The 14186-nt window shown below is 44.6% G+C and overlaps 1 protein-coding gene across 1 annotated transcript in view; it reads left to right on the forward strand.

Annotated features, from left to right (window-relative positions):
- Positions 1-4805: 4805 nt before the first annotated feature.
- The window catches only part of LOC144491830 (NACHT, LRR and PYD domains-containing protein 3-like), a 94346-nt gene continuing 84965 nt past the window's right edge, over positions 4806-14186 (forward strand). Inside the window, 1 exon segment of the mRNA XM_078210122.1 lies at positions 4806-5081. Coding sequence (XP_078066248.1) covers positions 4806-5081 — 276 coding nt within the window.

The raw sequence follows: 14186 nt of genomic DNA on the forward strand, positions 1-14186 counted from the left end.
AGTGGCTGCAGAAGGCTTGATGGGAGTTGGCTGACTTCCAGTGAGGGGAGATTGCAACAGGTTGACAGGCAACAGCCAAGGCACCAGCAGAGTGGTAGTGGGAGAAAGAAGGCCGTCATCCTAAGAGAGGACAGAAAGTTTGTGCTCCACAAAGCCACTTCCACTCAGCTGGAGAAGCCTCTCAGCAATCCCAACAATAAATACTGGCCTAGCCTGTGTCACCCACATCCCATGAAAGATTTTTTAAAAATCCACAGGAGCATGGGTTGCTGGACTGCTATGAGATGCTGAAAGCACATTTGCACCAACAAACACACAGTCATTTTGGTAGTAGTCTGAACCTGCAGGCAGTTGAGATTTCCGAAGTTCAGTCTGATCATTTACTGCAGCACACAAACATTGGGTGGCTTCTGCTTGTGCTACAATAGCAGCAGAGACAATGGCCATGAAACGTTGCATCACAGATTCAAAGAATGGCCAATACTGCAATTGTGTTTCCTCAATTAACTTGACACATCGCTTTAACAGGTATTTCAAATTAAACTTTGGGTAGACGAAAGTTGTCATCTACTGCACCCATTACAAGCACTAATCACATTCTCCGCCAGCCACTATCTCTGCACAAACTGTTCACAAATTCAGCATCCCATCTGTGTTTCTAATCCCAAATCTTTTCTATAATTGCATTTCTTGGTTCATTGCTACTTCAGTCCATCTAATTGAAACTCTCATTCATGCTTTTGTCAGCTCCAGGTTTGATTATTCCATAGCTCTGCAAGCCAGCCTCCCATTTTCCATGCTCTGTAAATTTCAGTTCATCCAAAACTTTGCTGTCCCTATCCAATCCTGCACCAAGTCCCATTCATTTGTCCTTCCTATCCATGCTGACCCATACCACCTCTTGATTTTTCACCATTTTCAATTTATTATTGTCTTCACTTTTACCTCATCATCCCTCAGATCCTAAACATGCTGTGCACCTCTCCTCTCCTTGTCCAATACCAGCGATTGTGCCTTCTGGCATCTAGGCCCCATGTTCTAGGATTCTGTCCCTAAAACTCCATCCTTTGACTAATCATTTGATCACCACTTCCTAACATAAACTTCTTTGACTCTGCATCCATTTTCCTTGATTATATCACTGTGAAGCACTAAATAAATAAAAGCGGATTTTTTTTTCTTTAAGCCTTTTCAATGTCATTCTGACTTTATTTTTGAATGAGTAGGAATCCTGAGACAATCACCAAATATGGCTAGGCATTCAATTAATGATGCTCTAAAGCTTTTCACAGCTACTTTTTTGCTAACTTTAAGGAAGACAGGAATTTTAGCCTCTGAGATTAGATTACAATTACCTAATGTCGCTCCATCATCTTTTGGAACTGAACAGCAACTAATGTCCAGCAGCTCAACCAAAAAAAGACCTAATTTCTGGCTTGTGCATGGGAAACAACTTATCCAATATGTCCTAGTTTTACTTAATTCTATCCATTCATAGTAACAATGATTCAAATACAGCCTCTCCTTTCACATCTTTCTCAATAAAACTGATTATAATCACATTTTGCAGATTAAACTAATTTGATATTACATTTTTCAGGTAATATATTGTCCACCTCCACAATGGAATTTCATTTGCATTGTTGTACCCTTTGTTAATGATTTCCCTGTGCCTTTGTGTTTGTTGTCCTTTTGCCTTTCCTTATAAGAACATAAGACAGATTCAGTAAAGGTGTGAATATGATATGCAGCATATTTGGAAGGCAGGCTGAACAAAGTCAGTCAAATGGATGACAAATCCTGTTTACATCAGATGAAGTCTTGCATCCTAAACCTCTCCTTGTGATTGAAGTGTTTTGTTTTGTTTTATTTTAGCATGATATCCACGAAATCTCTCTTGAAACATGCAAAGCTTCTGAAGTGTCTATTGCAACCGCACCCAGTTCCACTGGTTCAGATTCCACCATTAATGGATGATACTTATATGTTCAGCTTCTATTCAAGTGCTCACAGTCTTTCTTTTAAATCTCATAAACAATCTTATCTATTATTGTACAATTTTTTTTCAATCAGCTTTCCTTTTGGGTTTACAGATTATAGAGATGTCTTTGATCAAATGTACTTCTTGAGGTTTTGTTCTATCCTAACTTGTAGTTATGGGCCTGATTTTCAAAGGAAAATTTAAACCCATTATTTTGCCAGTAAAACATTACTAGAAAATACACTGTTTTCACACAAAGGTTTCTACCAATTCTTTTTGCTTCCAAGCCAAAATGATTTTTAAACAACATAGTCACAATGCTTATACGATGTAGTGAACATCTAACCTTCTAAATAGAATCAAGACAAGAATGTGGAGTTTAATTCTCTTAATAGGTAAGTACCTTACTTGCCATCTAACTTTTCTGATAATGAAACTCAAGTTAAAACATCTATTGGTTCATTAAGCCTGTGCTGATTCTTTGAAAGAGCATGTGTGCATAGTCCCACATCCCCAGTTTTGACAGAAACCCTCAAGTTCTTCATTCTCAAAAGCCTGTCCAACCTGTCCAAAATTATTTATGCAATCAGCTTGCATTATATTTTTAAGTTCCAGATTCTGAAAGTTCCAAGTGAAAGAATTTCTCTTCATATTATTTCTGGATCTTTTGCAAATGATTTTAAATGTGTTGATTATCCACATTCCAGGTGGAATAGTTTTCTCTGTTTACTCTAGCAAAACCCCTCATCATCTTGAAAAATTCTACTTCATTACCTCTAGTTTTTTCTGTTGAGGGGGATGGTGCAAACATTTCTAACCTCTCCTAATAACTGAAGATCATAATCCTTGGTAATATCCTGGTAAACCTTCACTGTATCGTAAGGTATTTAAATGTTTCCTTAATGTTGTACCTAGAATTGCCCACAATATGCCATAAGGCCTATAAAGGCCTCAGTTGGCGTACTGATCTCTATGCTTTTATATCCTGTCCCTCTATTTATAAACCCAACTTTTTTTAAAGGAAAGCCTTTTTAACCAGTTCATCAACTTGCCATACCATCTTTATGGATTTGAAAATTTTCCACGTATCACTCCTAATGATCAAAAGCATGTGTTTGAGATTTATCCCTCCTGATAGCAGAGTTATGTTTCAGTTGTGCAGTCATAATCAGGCCCCATTCAGAGTACTGGTTTAAATGTTGGGAACTGTATCTCAGGAATTAAATATTGGGTTCACCAGAATTATACACGGGTTAGACAATTGCATTTGAGGACAAAATTGCATAAACCTGGCTCCATTCGAGTTTATACATTTGAAGAATTAAAGCATTTCACAATCTTTATTACAGATTATTGGTTTTATTATGATTGATAATGAAATTACATTCTCGGGAATCACACTTTTCAAATCTGCCTTTCCCATTGGTTTTGCTCAAAGGTTCTACTTTACATGACAAATGTAAATGTCCTTTTTTTGAACAAAGGGAAATGTTGTCTAAATCATGTACTATAACCATTTAAAGGATGCAGCATGGTGTTTGGTGATTCTAATCGGGCTCAGAATGATAAACACTAGGAAAGTGATGTCATTTTCACCATAAAATGTCATAAAAAGCCCATTTTACAACATCTTGAGTAACTGAAGGATGTCTTTTAAAATATGGTAAAATAACCTAGTAATGTTGCACTGAGCCATTCAGAGCAAAACATCCATTCATCATTAGTTTATGCTAAGTAAACATCTGGGGTACGACACCTGGCCTCAGGTTCCCTGAGTCAAAAAGGAAGGGAAACATTAAGAAAGGTTCCTTGCTCTTGCAACAATCCAGTGACCCCTGCTGTTAACTACATGTATGGATGTTGGGGGAATATAGCATCAGGTTTTGCTTTGATTCCACTTGCAGTTGAAATATACAAACACTGACTGCCAAAGTTCACGTGTGCCAAATTGGCCTTCTGGACAAGGAATTAAAGAACACTGCCTCTGTCATTATATTCCTGTAAAAATCACTGTTGGTGATGGAAGCAGGAGTTAGTGGAGAAATTTGGGAAACAAAGATACTTGGATGAATTTAATGGGTCAGCAATTGGCCAGTGACATTGCTAAAAGAATACAATACACAGCTGTGCTGCTGAACTATGAATGGACATTGCAAAACTATAAGGTTTTAAGACCTGTTCCTATTGAACAAGAATATTGGAAGAATACATTTATGTTTTTATGACTTTTGTACTGATCAAGAAGACAGGCGACAGCTGAGAAGAATGGGATGATTGATTATGTTTTTTTGTGGGACATGGGCATCGCTGGCTGGCCAGTATTTATTGCCCATCCATAGCTTCCCTTGAAAAGTGGTGGCCACCTTCTTGAATCACTACAGTCCATGCGCTGTATGTTGTGCATCCTCACTGCATACAAGGAGTGAACCATGTTGGGGAGTCAGAGGATAGAGCTGTAGCCGACAGCCAGGTCAGGATGCACCACAGAAGTGAGGAGTCACAAAACATGAATATGACCAATCTCAAGTGAGTTGCAATTTACCCAGATACTTGTCCCTCCCTTGTACTTACCCATGTGCCTCATTTTGCAAGAGCAGAACCTGACGAGGCTGGGCCTTCAGGAGTTGGCGCCTCAACCCACCACCTGGCCCTGTGGAGATCGCACACCTTGGGAGGAAGGTTCTAACGACATCTCCGAGTAAAGTACCCAACAGTCAACACAGGCAACACATGCAAAATCCACCAGTGCAGATAAGGTCACCACAGTGGGACATGTTAATGGTGAGGCTTCCAGGGCACTTTCTGGTGAGCATCACAGCAGTAGATGCACATCAGGTCGAGGCAGGAAGATCTGAAGGTTTGGGCACGTGGATGTCTGCCAGAGCCAAGGATACAGATGGCCCCCAGCCAGGCCACTGGGACCAGCTCTCCTGAAGCTGCTGGAGATGCAGAAGCAATGACAGGGAGTGCAGGAGGGGTGTCAGCAACCTACCAGCAACTGCAAGGCTGTTTTGAGGAGACCCACAACCTTCAGTCACAGGAGATGGTGTCAGCACCCAAACCAGAACTGCAGGGTGGCGACCACGGTGGAAAGATTGGGGCAAGAAACGGTCGCCTTGGCTGGCAGGGTTCACGCACTGCTGAGTCTCAGAGGGCCATGGCTGAGGCCTCGGGAGCATGGCCCAGTCACAGCGAGCACTTGCTGCGGGATGAGAGTTTGGCCCAGTCTCAGAGAGCACGGCCCGAGGGGATCCAAAACTTGGTCCACACTCGGAAGCCTACTGCCGAAGGTTCACACACCATGGGGCAGACGCAGCTGGATATCTTGACTAGCAGAGTCAGATAACGGAGTGGTCTCTGGAGCTCACTCCAGGTGTACCGCCATCCCCATTGAATGTCCCAGGGGTCCACGGGCACCCCAAGGGAGGAGGAAGCACTGGACCCCATGCTGGGGCCTTCCATCCAGGAGACCCCGACTGTTCCCAACCCTTCCAAATCCCCCTTGCTTACACTGGTGCATCTCATGTGCAGTGGGCTAAACAGGGTGGCACGGCCACATCTGTGACACCTGAAAGTTGTCCAGGGTGCTCCAGGTCCCAGCGATCAGATGCTATTGAAGCCCCCCCCCCCTCCCCGGGAGGTCAGGGGTGGCCAGCGATACCCCTTGGATAGTGCCAGTCTGGCAGTACCAACCTGGCAACACCCACTGGGCTCCCTGCCACTGGACAATGCCAAGGGGGTGGGGCCTACTGGGAGGGCGATCGGTGGTGGTGGGGAGGACCCGCTGTGCACTGCGATTGGGAGGGAGGAGGCGATCGGGGCTGCATGTGGGTGGGGGGGCAGTATTGGGAAACAATCAGCAAGCCAGCCTTCGGGAGACCAGCGAATGGGGGGGGGGGGGGGCAGTGCACATATGCCAATCTCCCCACTGACAAATTGGCGCATGTGCAGTGGCCCGTTCATCTCTATGCTGCCGGGCTCTCCAGCAGGTTCCGGCCCCACCCCCGCTTACCGGTGTGAATCCCTTTGAGACACGCTGTAGTGCCAGAGATTTGTTCCACTAAGTATGCCCAAAAAACGAGTGGGAAAATCCCACGTTTTCCTGCCTGTTGGGCATTTAGGTTTTTTTGAGAGAATCCCGGCCAATAGTACGGGAGTAAATCAACAGTCACTTAAACAAGTGCAAAATAATTATGGAAAACCAGCTTTGATTTATTAAGGGAAAATCATGTTTAACTAACTTTCTGGAGTTTTTTTAAGGAGGTAACAGAGAAGGTTGATAAGGGCAACATTGTTGATGTGATGTATATGGATTTTCAAAAGTCATTTGAAACAGTTCAACAGAACAGATTTGCAAGCAAAATTCTAGCTCATAGAATAGACAATAAACACTTGGATAAGAAATTAGCTGAGTGACAGGAAACAGAAAGTTGTGATAAATGGTTGTTTTTCAGATTAGTTGAAGGTTTTAGTGAAGTTCCCCAGGAGTCAATGTTGGGGCCCTTGCTCTTCCTGATATTAATGACCTGGACTGTGTTGATCAGGGTATTATAGATGATACAGATTGGAAATGTTATCAACTGTGATAAGGATTGTATTGAAATTCAAAAGTACATAAGATAGGTTGATGGATTGGGCAGCCAGTGGAAGATGAAGTTCAATACAGTGAAGTGCGAGATGATTTGTTTTGGCAAGAAAATGGAGATAATATAAAATAAATGGAGAAACCCTAAAGAGGTGCAGGAACAGAGGGACCTTGGTGTCTCTGTACATAAGTCATTGAAGATTGCAGGGAATGTTGAGAGAGCAGTTAATAAAATATATAGTATCTCAGGCTTTATTAGTAGGAGCAATTAGCACAAGAGTAACATTGAACATGTATAAGACACTAGTGAGGCCTCATTTGAAATACTGCGCCCAAGTCTAAGCACCATTCTTGAGGAAGGATATGAAGGCTTTTGAGAGAGTACAAAGGAGATACACAAGAATGAGTCCATAGGATAAATAACTGCAGGTATGAGGATAGGTTGGAGAGGTTGATATGGTTTACTTTGGAGAAAAGGCGGCCTAGGGGAGACTTGATAGAGATATTCAAGATCTTGAGGTGTATGGACAGGGTAAATAGCACGAAATGACGTAGATAGGAAGAGTAGGGGGATCCTAAGAGAGCAATTCAGGGAGTTGGGAAATAGGTTAAAAAGTAGGGTCACTAGGGTGGCCATCTCTGGGCTGCTCCCAATGCCTCGTGCCAGTGAGGCTAAGAATAGGGAGTTGGTACAAATGAATGCCTGGCTAAAGGACTGGTCCAGGAGGGAGGGCTTCATTTTCATAGATCAATGGGAAGTTTTCAGGAGAGGATGGCACCTGTACAAGAGGGAGGGGTCACAACTAAGTTGGAAGGGCACAAATATCCTGGCTGGGAGCTTTGCTAGTGCAGTTCGGGGGGGTTTAAACTAGTATGGCAGGGGGGTGGGGATCAAAATATTAGGTCTACAAGTGTGGAGGCTTGGGGCTGGGACAAGGCTGGCAAAGAAGAAGAGCACTCTGGGGGAGGACGACCTCACTGGGCCTGGAGGTCTGGAGTGCTTATACTTCAATGCAAGGAGCGTAGCAGGCTTCATTCTATGATCATCTTGCTGGTGCCAGTACAGAGCGAGACTGCGGATAGTTGGGAACCTGTCTCGGGGGCAGGGAATTCAGATGGTGTTCGTAAAGCAGAAGTGGAAATGAATAGGGTTGGGAAGCATTTTCTGATCAGGGCCAGTGTGATCTCCTGGACTCGTTTCGATCGCCACAGGGGGTCGGAGAGGAATTTCCCAGATTTTCTTTTCCCCATATTGGCCCTGGGGTTTTCGTCTCTCCCTGGAGATCACATGGTCTGGAATGGGGGGGTGGGGGTGAGTTAATAGGTTGTGATGAACAAAGCATCGTAGCTGTGAGGGACAGCTCGGTGGATAGGATATTAGGATGTAGATAGGCTGGAAAATTGGGCGGGGATCCTGGATTCAGGATTCAATCCTGGACCGGGGAGCGGCACGGGCTTGGAGGGCCGAAGGGCCTGTTCCTGTGCTGTATTGTTCTTTGTTCTTTTGAAACTGTTCCCACTCAAGAGAACATCGAGAACTAGGAAGCACACTTTCAAAACAATTGGCAAAAGGAGTAGAAGTGATGTGAGGAAGATATTTTTCACCCAGAAAGTATTTGGAGTCTGGAATGAACTTCCTGAGAGAGTGGTGTAGGCAGGTTTGATCACATTATTTAAAAGGAAATTGGATTATGATCCAAAATAGAAATAATATGCAAGGTTATGACACAGGAGTGGAGTTTTTTGTTTCAGGATAACTTTGCATCCACACTTTTTGGGGAAGTGGTAGATTATCAGCCCATTGAGCCGTTCCTTTCATAGTCAACGAGTCCTGGTGTTGGATTCAAACTCAGAGCTTTCGGGCCAAAGACAGGGACGTTACCACAGCGCCACAATGCTTCCTCATGGCACAGGAGTGGTACTAGGTAGAATGTGCTTTCAGAGAGCCAGACTCAAAGGGCTGAATGGCTTCCTTCAAAGATTCTGTGATTAGAACAAAGAACAATACAGCACAGGAACAGGCCCTTTGGCCCTCCAAGCCCGCGCCGCTCCCCGGTCCAGGATTGAATCCTGAAACCAGGATCCCCGCCCAATTTTCCAGCCTATCTACATCCTAATATCCTATCCACCGAGCTGTCCCTCACAGCTACGGTGCTTTGTTCATCACAACCTATTAACTCACCCCCACCACCCCATTCCAGACCATGTGATCTCCAGGGAGAGGCGAAAACCCAGAGTGAAAACCCCAGGGCCAATATGGGGAAAAGAAAATCTGGGAAATTCCTCTCCGACCCCCTGAGGCGATCGAAACGAGTCCAGGAGATCACACTGGCCCTGATCAGAAAATGCTTCCCAACCCTAGTCATTTCCACTTCTGCTTTACGAACACCATCTGAATTCCCTGCCCCCGAGACAGGTTCCCAACTATCCGCAGTCTCGCTCTGTACTGGCACCAGCAAGATGATCATAGAATGAAGCCTTGAAACGAGAAACAAAGAACAATTAGCCCGCGCCGCTCTCTGGTCCAAACTAGACCACTCTTTTGTATCCCTCCATTCCCACTCCGTTCATATAGCTGTCGAGATAAGTCTTAAACGTTCCCAGTGTGTCCGCCTCCACCACCTTGCCCGGCAACATATTCCAGGCCCCCACGACCCTCTGTGTAAAATATGTCCTTCTGATATCTGTGTTAAACCTCCCCCCCTTCACCTTGAACCTATGACCCCTCGTGAACGTCACCACCGACCCGGGGAAAAGCTTCCCACCGTTCACCCTATCTATGCCTTTCATAATTTTATACACCCCTATTAAGTCTCCCCTCATCCTCTGTCTTTCCAAGGAGAACGACCCCAGTTTCCCCAATCTCTCCTCATAACCAAGCCCCTCCATACCAGGCAACATCTTGGTAAACCTCCTCTGTACTCTCTCCAAAGCCTCCACGTCCTTCTGGTAGTGTGGCGACCAGAACTGGACGCAGTATTCCAAATGCGGCCGAACCAACGTTCTATACATCTGCAACATCAGACCCCAACTTTTATACTCTATGCCCCGTCCTATAAAGGCAAGCATGCCATATGCCTTCTTCACCACCTTCTCCACCTGTGACGTCACCTTCAAAGATCTGTGGACCTGCACACCCAGGTCCCTCTGCGTCTCTACACCCTTTATGGTTCTTCCATTTATCGTGTAGCTCCTCCCTACATTATTCCCACCAAAATGCATCACTTCGCATTCATCAGGATTGAACTCCATCTGCCATTTCTTTGCCCAAATTTCCAGCCTATCTATATCCTTCTGTAGCCTCTGACAATGTTCCTCACTATCTGCAAGTCCTGCCAGTTTTGTGTCGTCCGCAAACTTACTGATCACCCCAGTTACTCCTTCTTTCAGATCATTTATATAAATCACAAACAGCAGAGGTCCCAATACAGAGCCCTGCGGAACACCACTAGTCACAGGCCTCCAGCCGGAAAAAGATCCTTCCACTACCACCCTCTGTCTTCTATGACCAAGCCAGTTCTCCACCCATCTAGCCACCTCCCCCTTTATCCCATGAGATCCAACCTTTTTCACTAGCCTACCATGAGGGACTTTGTCAAACGCTTTACTAAAGTCCATATAGACAACATCCACGGCCCTTCCTTCGTCAACCATTCTGGTCACTTCTTCGAAAAACACCACCAGGTTAGTGAGGCATGACCTCCCTCTCACAAAACCATGCTGACTATCGTTAATGAGTTTATTCCTTTCTAAATGCGCATACATCCTATCTCTAAGAATCTTCTCCAACAACTTCCCCACCACGGACGTCAAGCTCACCGGCCTATAATTACCCGGGTTGTCCTTCCTACCCTTCTTAAACAACGGGACCACATTGGCTATCCTCCAATCCTCTGGGACCTCACCTGCGTCCAGTGACGAGACAAAGATTTGCGTCAGAGGCCCAACGATTTCACCTCTCGTCTCCCTGAGCAGCCTTGGATAGATTCCATCAGGCCCTGGGGATTTGTCAGTCTTTATATTCTCAGAGATTCTAGAGATTTCATGAAGTCTGAAATCAATGTTGAGGACAACTCCCTCCCAACTATATACCATGGCACTGCGCCTGTCTGCTGGTAGGGCAAACATACCATGAATGATAATGCAAGAGTCTGGGATATTTATTATGAGGTATGATTCAGTTGGTATGACTATAACAGGCTGTTGCTTGATTCGTCTGTAAGTCAGCTCTCCCAATCTTGGTAGAAACCCTCTGACATTACTAAGGAGGACTTTTCAGCATCTACCAGACTGGGTGTGCCATTCTACTGGCCTAGCAAGGCTCTCAATTGCAAAACAAAGAGTTCACCATCACATTCTCTACAACAATTGCAGATGGGTAATAAATATGGAGCAGAATCCTCCTAAAAAATGACTAAATCACCACAGCGAGAATAACAGAGCAATCCGTGCCAGTCTCTCAGGCATGTTCCACACCCCAATCAGTCAGTCTTTGGAGTGTTGGGAGTTTTGCTGGGGGGTGGGTGGGCTTAGACTTGCTGGTGAGCACGACTTCAGAGTGCTCTTTCTCAAGGACTCCCTGATCTCACAGTGCACTGGGAGACCCCCCACGGACATTGGGACACCCCCCTCCCCCATCGGCGGCATGTTCCCCCAACCCCTTCCCGACATGGGTCGCCGACATCAGGGCAACGGGGCCCTCCCAATGGGTCCCCGCCTGATCCCTGACATGCTCCCCATCATGACCCCCAACATGAACCATCCCTGCATCATGACACCAGCCCCCCCCCCCCCCCCCAACTTAACCTCCCTCTCATAAACCCCACTCAGGCCCCACCCTTTTGGCACTGCCCCGGCACACAGGTGATACCCAACTATCATTGCCAGACTGCCTGGTGGCCACTGCCATGGTGACCAATGGCTATGCCCCCAAAGGCTTCAATGCCCTCGAGCCCCACAGTGTAGCCATCGTGCCAGGTTTCTGCTAGTGGAGACCAGTCTTGATTTCGCTATTCTCGCACCACACCCAAAGACTTCCATGTGCAGGGAATCTAATGGGTTATGCATATTTAAATGCAGCTTTAATTATGTTAAATGACCTCACACCCTTTTTGGACACGATCTGTTTCGTGCCATTAGAAAGGGGCCAGGAGGATCGCAAACTGTTTAGAGCTGGTTGCAAAGCTGATTTGTAGGCCTACATTCTATTCTCATGGATCAGCACAATTTGAGCCAGGCATGGCGAGCTCAGAGAATTACCCCTATGGTGGTTCCAGCATTGCTCATATCTGAGGAACAACTAGAATAAAAGGTGAGCGAGTGGAACTTGGTATTGTTTCTATTAAACATTTTCACACCAGCTTAATCTAGAATAAGTCATATGCTAATTGACATGTCTTACCCTCCTGATTAATCATTCTACATTATGCACTCTACATCAGTTTCTGCTGCATATTTGCTCAAAATTGCAATGTAACTTAAATTGCTTAGGGAAAATCAAAAATTCAATGGAAGTCCCATTGACACATGTAAACAGGGTTTATTTGGAAGTTATGGTATAAGCTTGGAAGATGAGCAACAAACAGTCTCTCCAATTTCCAAAAAAAGTTTCCAACAGTGTATTTGCTTCTGAGGGTTTGATGTACTTAAATGCTACTGGGTACCCTTTCCTCATGTGCAAGCTCAGCAGCATGTCAGTTGTGACATAAATGCTCACACTCAAGATTACACCAGCAAATATTAACTAGAAAAGATAAATCAAGACAATTGCTAATAGTAAAGATAATGCAGCAAACAGTCTCTTTCTCTCTCTTCAGGTACCAAGCCCTAAGAAGGCATTGATGATCATGGACTTCCATATGTTGGTTCATGGATCTGCTTGGCAAGGTACTCCAGTAGTTTGCCATTCAGCAAATAATAACATGGCAAATTAACTTAGCAAATGCTAAGAGATGGACACAGATCTGATGTTGATTTGTGTGAGCTCTATGGCACAGCATGAAGGAATATTTTTCACTTTCTTGACTGCTGCTGGGTGCTACATGTTCAAATGCAACAAGATCCTCCTGACTCCCCAAAGCCTATCCACCATCGACAAGACACAAGTCAGGAGAGTGGAATAATCCCCACTTGCCTAGATGGTGCAGCTCCAACAACACTCAAGAAACTTGACACCATCCAGGACAAAGCAGCCCACTTGATTGGCACCACATCTACAAACATTCAATCCCTCCCCCACCGACGTTCAGTAGCAGCAGTGTGTATTATCTACAAGATGCACTGCAGCAATTCACCAAAGAGCCTCAGACAACACCTTCCAAACCCACAACCACTTCCAATTAGATGGGCAAGGGCCGCAGATACATGGGAACAACACCACCTGCAAGTTCTCCTCCAAGTCACTCACCAGCCTGACTTGGAAATATATCGCTATTCCTTCACAGTCGCTGGGTCAAAATCCTCGAATTCCCTCCCTTATGGCATTGGGGGTCAACCCACAGAACATGGGCTGCAGCGATTCAAGAAGGCAGCTCACCACCACTTTCTCAAGGGCAACTAGGGATGGGCAATAAATGCTGGCCAGCCAGTGATGCCCATGTCCCACGAATGAATTTTTAAAAACATACATATTTGAAAGCTCTGTACATTGGTGGGAATGTGGACATCATGGGAGAGCTACAGACGAATGGCAGGTTGGAAGCACTGACTTTTTTCAGCAGACACTGACTCTAAAACACAACTTAGTAAACCCAGGCTGTTAGTGTGAAATGTTGCAGTTAGTTTAGAGATTAAAGTTTTTTAAAAATTGTTTAATGTTATTTAAGTGCCTAATTTGGCTCAGTAGTAGCACTTCTCATCACTGAATAAGAACATAGTAGCTTCAACTTCACTCCAGCATTTCAACATGCAATCTGGACTGATATTCATGTGCACTACTGAGGAGGCAATACACTGTCACAGACTTTGGATGAGATGCAAAACTGAGGCCTGGTAAACTGGATGCAAGTGGTTTCCTTCAATCAAAACCACAAAAAGCACTCACAGATTTGTCTCAGTGCTGTTCATGGAACCATGCTGTGTGTAGATTGTTTGCCTTTACCTTTGACAATTGTTTAAAAGTAGCTCTGGCTGTGAAACAATTTAATAGGATTTAAAAGGAGCAGCGCTCCAAAAGCTAGTGGATTTTGCTACCAAATAAACCTGTTGGACTTTAACCTGGTGTTGTGAGACTTCTTACTGTGTTTACCCCAGTCCAACACCGGCATCTCCGCATTGTGAAACAATTTGGCATGGTAAAGCAGCTTGTTATTTCTTTCATTACACTGTAGTCAATATATTTATCCATTGAGATTGCAACATCCCTGAAAATATATCTTTAGGAATTCACCACCATATTAATTCATTCAGCTGTATTGGGATGGGAGGATTTAAAAATAATATTTATAAAATCGTTGGCAATACTGCAAAATAAAGACTTTCTGGATAGTATACCTTTATCCATGAAGGCAAGTTTCAGCTGCTGACAGGTCTATTTATGCTGGGACATTAAGCGGTAAACAATTTTTAAAAAACTGTCTCCACTTGGGAGTCTAAGACCCAGGCAAGTCTGCATCCCACCCA

This window comes from Mustelus asterias, chromosome 3, assembly GCF_964213995.1.
Source record: "Mustelus asterias chromosome 3, sMusAst1.hap1.1, whole genome shotgun sequence".
Lineage (NCBI taxonomy): Eukaryota > Metazoa > Chordata > Chondrichthyes > Carcharhiniformes > Triakidae > Mustelus > Mustelus asterias.